At 44.3% G+C, this 5000-nt stretch overlaps 1 protein-coding gene across 1 annotated transcript in view; it reads left to right on the top strand.

Annotated features, from left to right (window-relative positions):
- The window catches only part of otog (otogelin), a 108997-nt gene that overhangs the window by 96630 nt on the left and 7367 nt on the right, over positions 1 to 5000 (top strand). Inside the window, exons 45-48 of the mRNA XM_045688871.1 lie at positions 27 to 67; positions 653 to 728; positions 883 to 1061; positions 4150 to 4254. Of these exons, the coding sequence (XP_045544827.1) occupies positions 27 to 67; positions 653 to 728; positions 883 to 1061; positions 4150 to 4254 (401 nt within the window). The remainder of the gene's footprint in view (positions 1 to 26; positions 68 to 652; positions 729 to 882; positions 1062 to 4149; positions 4255 to 5000) is intronic.

Here is a 5000-nt window from a genome sequence, read left to right on the forward strand (position 1 = left end):
TTTTTTTGTTTCCCTGTTTTTTTCAGAGTGTGCGTGTGACAAACTGCCGAAGCCAAAATGTGTTCTGGTAGGTTTCTGTATGATTCCACATTACAATGGCTGTGTTCATGTTATCCCTGTAATGGCTGTGTTCATGTTATCTCTGTAATGGATGTGTTCATGTTATCTCTGTAATGGATGTGTTCATGTTATCTCTGTAATGGATGTGTTCATGTTATCCCTGTAATGTGTTCATGTTATCTCTGTAATGGATGTGTTCATGTTATCTCTGTAATGGATGTGTTCATGTTATCTCTGTAATGGATGTGTTCATGTTATCCCTGTAATGTGTTCATGTTATCTCTGTAATGGATGTGTTCATGTTATCCCTGTAATGTGTTCATGTTATCTCTATAATGGATGTGTTCATGTTATCTCTGTAATGGATGTGTTCATGATATCTCTGTAATGGATGTGTTCATGTTATCCCTGTAATGTGTTCATGTTATCTCTGTAATGGATGTGTTCATGTTATCCCTGTAATGTGTTCATGTTATCTCTGTAATGGATGTGTTCATGTTATCTCTGTAATGGATGTGTTCATGTTATCTCTGTGTTTGTTTGTGCTGTATAGCTGTGCTGTTCACTGGCTGACCTGTTGTCTTCTGAATAGGGAGAGACCATGCAGGTGGACAGGGCTTTCCTAGCTGACCCAACTAATCAGTGTTCCTGTAAGAGATTTAACTGCGGTAAGTGAACGGGTATCATTAGACAGTAACCCACCTTTTCCAACATACATTAATTTCATATTTCATATTATATGTGTGTTCATGTACAGTACATTTTTAATGAATGTGTGTTCATGCATGTCTGTGTCTGTGTTTGTCTGTACCGCTCTTACAGTGCGTCAGGCGGTGTGTGTGGACGGGGAGCGGGGTGTTATGCGTCCGGGACAGACCCTGGTGGATCACAGTGAGGAGGGGGTGTGTCTCACCACCCAGTGTAGCCACAGTCTGGATCCCACCACGGGCTTCCACCACCTCCGCACCACCACCACCAACTGCTCTGCTCAGTGCCAACCGGTTAGTCAGTTAGCATCAGGATGCTAATGCTAATGTCTGATACCTCAACTGCTACAAATTCTACTACTGCTGTCCCTATTCAGCAGTAGCCTATTGCTAGTATTGCTAAAACAGGTACTATTACTCTTACTACAGTATATATGAACTTATATAACAACATCCTTTTTTCAGGGCCCTGTCTTTTAAACATAATTTGTAAAAATCCAAATAACTTCACAGATCTTCATTGTAAAGGGTTTAAACAATGTTTCCCATGCTTGTTCAATGAACCATAAACAATTAATGAACATGCATCTGTGGAACGGTCGTTAAGACACTAACAGCTTACAGACGGTAGGCAATTAAGGTTACAGTTATGAAAACTTAGGACACTAAAGAGGCCTTCATACTGACTCTGGAAAACACCAAAAGAAAGGTGCCCAGGCTCCCTGCTCATCTGCGTGAACATGCCTTAGGCATGCTGCAAGGAGGCATGAGGACTGCAGATGTGGCCAGGGCAATAAATTGCAATGTCCGTACTGTGAGACGCCTAAGACAGTGCTACAGGGAGACAGGACGGACAGCTGATCGTCCTCGCAGTGTCAGACCACGTGTGACAACACCTGCGCAGGATCGGTACATCCGAACATCACACCTGCGGGACAGGTACAGGATGGCAACAACAACTGCCCGAGTTACAACAGGAATGCACAATACCCCCATCAGTGCTCAGACTGTCCGCAATAGGCTGAGAGAGGCTGGACTGAGGGCTTGTAGGCCTGTTGTAAGGCAGGTCCTCACCAGACATCACCAGCAACAACGTCGCCTATGGGCACAAACCCATCGTCGCTGGACCAGACAGGACAGGCAAAAAGTGCTCTTCACTGACGAGTCGTGGTTTTGTCTCACCAGGGGAGATGGTCGGATTTGCGTTTATCGTCGAAGGAATGAGCGTTACACCGAGGCCTGTACTCTGGAGAGGGGTCGATTTGGAGGTGGAGGGTCCGTCATGGTCTGGGGCGGTGTGTCACCGCAACATCGGACTGAGCTTGTTGTCATTGCAGGCAATCTCAACACTGTGCGTTACAGGGAAGACATCCTCCGTCCTCATGTGGTACCCGTCCTGCAGGCTCATTCTGACATGACCCTCCAGCATGACAATGCCACCAGCCATACTGCTCGTTCTGTGCATGATTTCCTGCAAGACAGGAATGTCAGTGTTCTGCCATGGCCAGCGAAGAGCCCGGATCTCAATCCCATTGAGCACATCTGGGACCTGTTGGATTGGAGGGTGAGGGCAAGGGCCATTCCCCCCAGAAATGTCCGGGAACTTGCAGGTGCCTTGGTGGAAGAGTGAGGTAACATCTCACAGCAAGAACGGGCAAATCTGGTGCAGTCCATGAGGAGGAGATGCACTGCAGTACTTAATGAAGCTGGTGGCCACACCAGAAACTGACTGTTACTTTTGATTTTGACCCCCCTTTGTTCAGGGACACATTATTCTATTTCTGTTAGTCACATGTCTGTGGAACTTGTTCAGTTTATGTCTCAGTTGTTGAATCTTGTTATGTTCATACAAATATTTACACATGTTAAGTGCAGTTGACAGTGAGAGGACGTTTCTTTTTTTGCTGAGTTTATATATACATATACAATACCGGTCAAAAGTTTAGAAACACTTACATAGTCAAGGGTTTTTCTTTTTTTTAAACTATTTTCTACATTGTAGAATAATAGTGAGGACATCAAAACTATGGAATAACACATAATAGAATCATGTAGTAACCAAAAAACTGTTAAACAAATCAAAATATATTTTACATTTGAGATTCTTCAAATAGCTACCCTTTGCATTGATGACAGCTTTGCACACTCTTGCCAAGTCCATATTATTGCAAGAACAGCTCAAATAAGCAAAGAGAAACGACAATCCATCATTACTTTAAGACATGAAGAGTGCAGTTGCAAAAACCATTAAGTGCTATGATGAAACTGGCTCTCATGAGGACAGCCACAGGAATGGAAAACCCAGAGTTACCTCTGCTGCAGAGGATAAGTTCATTAGAGTTACCAGCCTCAGAAATGGCAGCCCAAATAAATGCTTCACAGAATTCAAGTAACAGACACATCTCAACATCAACTCTTCAGAGGAGACTGTGTGAATCAGGCCTTCACGGTCAAATTGCTGCAAAGAAACCACTACTTAAGGACACCAATAAGAAGAAGAGACTTGCTTGGGAACGAGCAATGGACATTAGACGGGTGGAAATGTGTCCTTTGGTCTGATGAGTTCCAAATTGGAGATTTTTGGTTCCAACCGCCGTGTCTTTGTGAGACACGTTGTGGGTGAACAGATGATCTCAGCATGTGTATTTCCCACCGTGAAGCATGGAAGAGGAGGTGTTATGGTGTGGGGGTGCTTTGCTGGTGACACTGTTGTGAATTTATTTACAATTCACACTTAATCAGAATGGCTACCACAGCATTCTGCAGCGATACACCATCCCATCTGGTTTGGGCTTAGTGGGACTATCATTTGTTTTCAACAGGAAAATGATCCAACACACCGCCAGGCTGTGTAAGGGCTATTTTATTAAGAAGGAGAGTGATGGAGTGCTGCATTAGATGACCTGGCCTCAACAATCCCCCGACCTCAACCAAATTGAGATGCTTTGTGATGAGTCAGACTGCAGAGTGAAGGAAAAGCAGCCAACAAGTGTTCAGAATATGTGAGGACTCCTTTAAGACTGTTGGAAAAGCATTCCAGGTGAAGCTGGTTGAGAGAATGCCAAGCGTGTGCAAAGCTGTCATCAAGGCAAAAGGTGGCTATTTGAAGAATCTTAAATGTAAAATATATTTTGAATTGTTTAACATTTTGGTTACTACATGATTCCATATGTGTTATTTCATTGTTTTGATGTCTTCACTATTATTCCACAATGTAGAAAATAGTAAAAAGTAAAGAAAAACCCTTGAATGAGTAGATGTTCTAAAACTTTTGACCAGTAGTGTGTGTATATATATATATATATATATAATACAGGTATTATAACTGTTACTACAGTATATATGAATATATATGTTACCATAGGCCTGTACTATCTTTTAGAACCAGATATACATCCCTCCCAAAGACCAGACGATGTGCTGTGGTGTCTGTAAGAACATCTCCTGTCTCTACCACAATGACAACGGTACTGCACTCCTCTACAAGGTACAGTACAGCAATGGTTCACCCTCTGGACAGGCCAGGTTCCCCAGGTTATCTAGCCAGTCCTGGTACTACCCTCTGATAGGCCAGGTACCCCCAGGTTATCTAATCAGCCCCTCTGATAGGCCAGGTACCCCAGGTTATCTAATCAGTCCTGGTACTACCCTCTGATAGGCCAGGTACCCCCAGGTTATCTAATCAGACCCTCTGATAGGCCAGGTACCCCCAGGTTATCTAATCAGACCCTCTGATAGGCCAGGTACCCCCAGGTTATCTAATCAGTCCTGGTACTATCTGATAGGCCAGGTACCCCCAGGTTATCTAATCAGTCCTGGTACTACCCTCTGATAGGCCAGGTACCCCCAGGTTATTTAATCAGTCCTGGTACTCTCTGATAGACCAGGTACCCTCAGGTTATCTAGCCAGTCCTGGTACAACCCTCTGATAGGCCAGGTACCCCCAGGTTATCTAATCAGACCCTCTGATAGGCCAGGTACCCCCAGGTTATCTAATCAGTCCTGGTACTATCTGATAGGCCAGGTACCCCCAGGTTATCTAATCAGTCCTGGTACTACCCTCTGATAGGCCAGGTACCCCCAGGTTATTTAATCAGTCCTGGTACTCTCTGATAGACCAGGTACCCTCAGGTTATCTAGCCAGTCCTGGTACAACCCTCTGATAGGCCAGGTAACCCCCAGGTTATCTAATCAGACCCTCTGATAGGCCAAGTACCCCCAGGTTATCTAATC

This window comes from Salmo salar, chromosome ssa11 (genome assembly GCF_905237065.1).
Source record: "Salmo salar chromosome ssa11, Ssal_v3.1, whole genome shotgun sequence".
Classification (NCBI taxonomy): domain Eukaryota; kingdom Metazoa; phylum Chordata; class Actinopteri; order Salmoniformes; family Salmonidae; genus Salmo; species Salmo salar.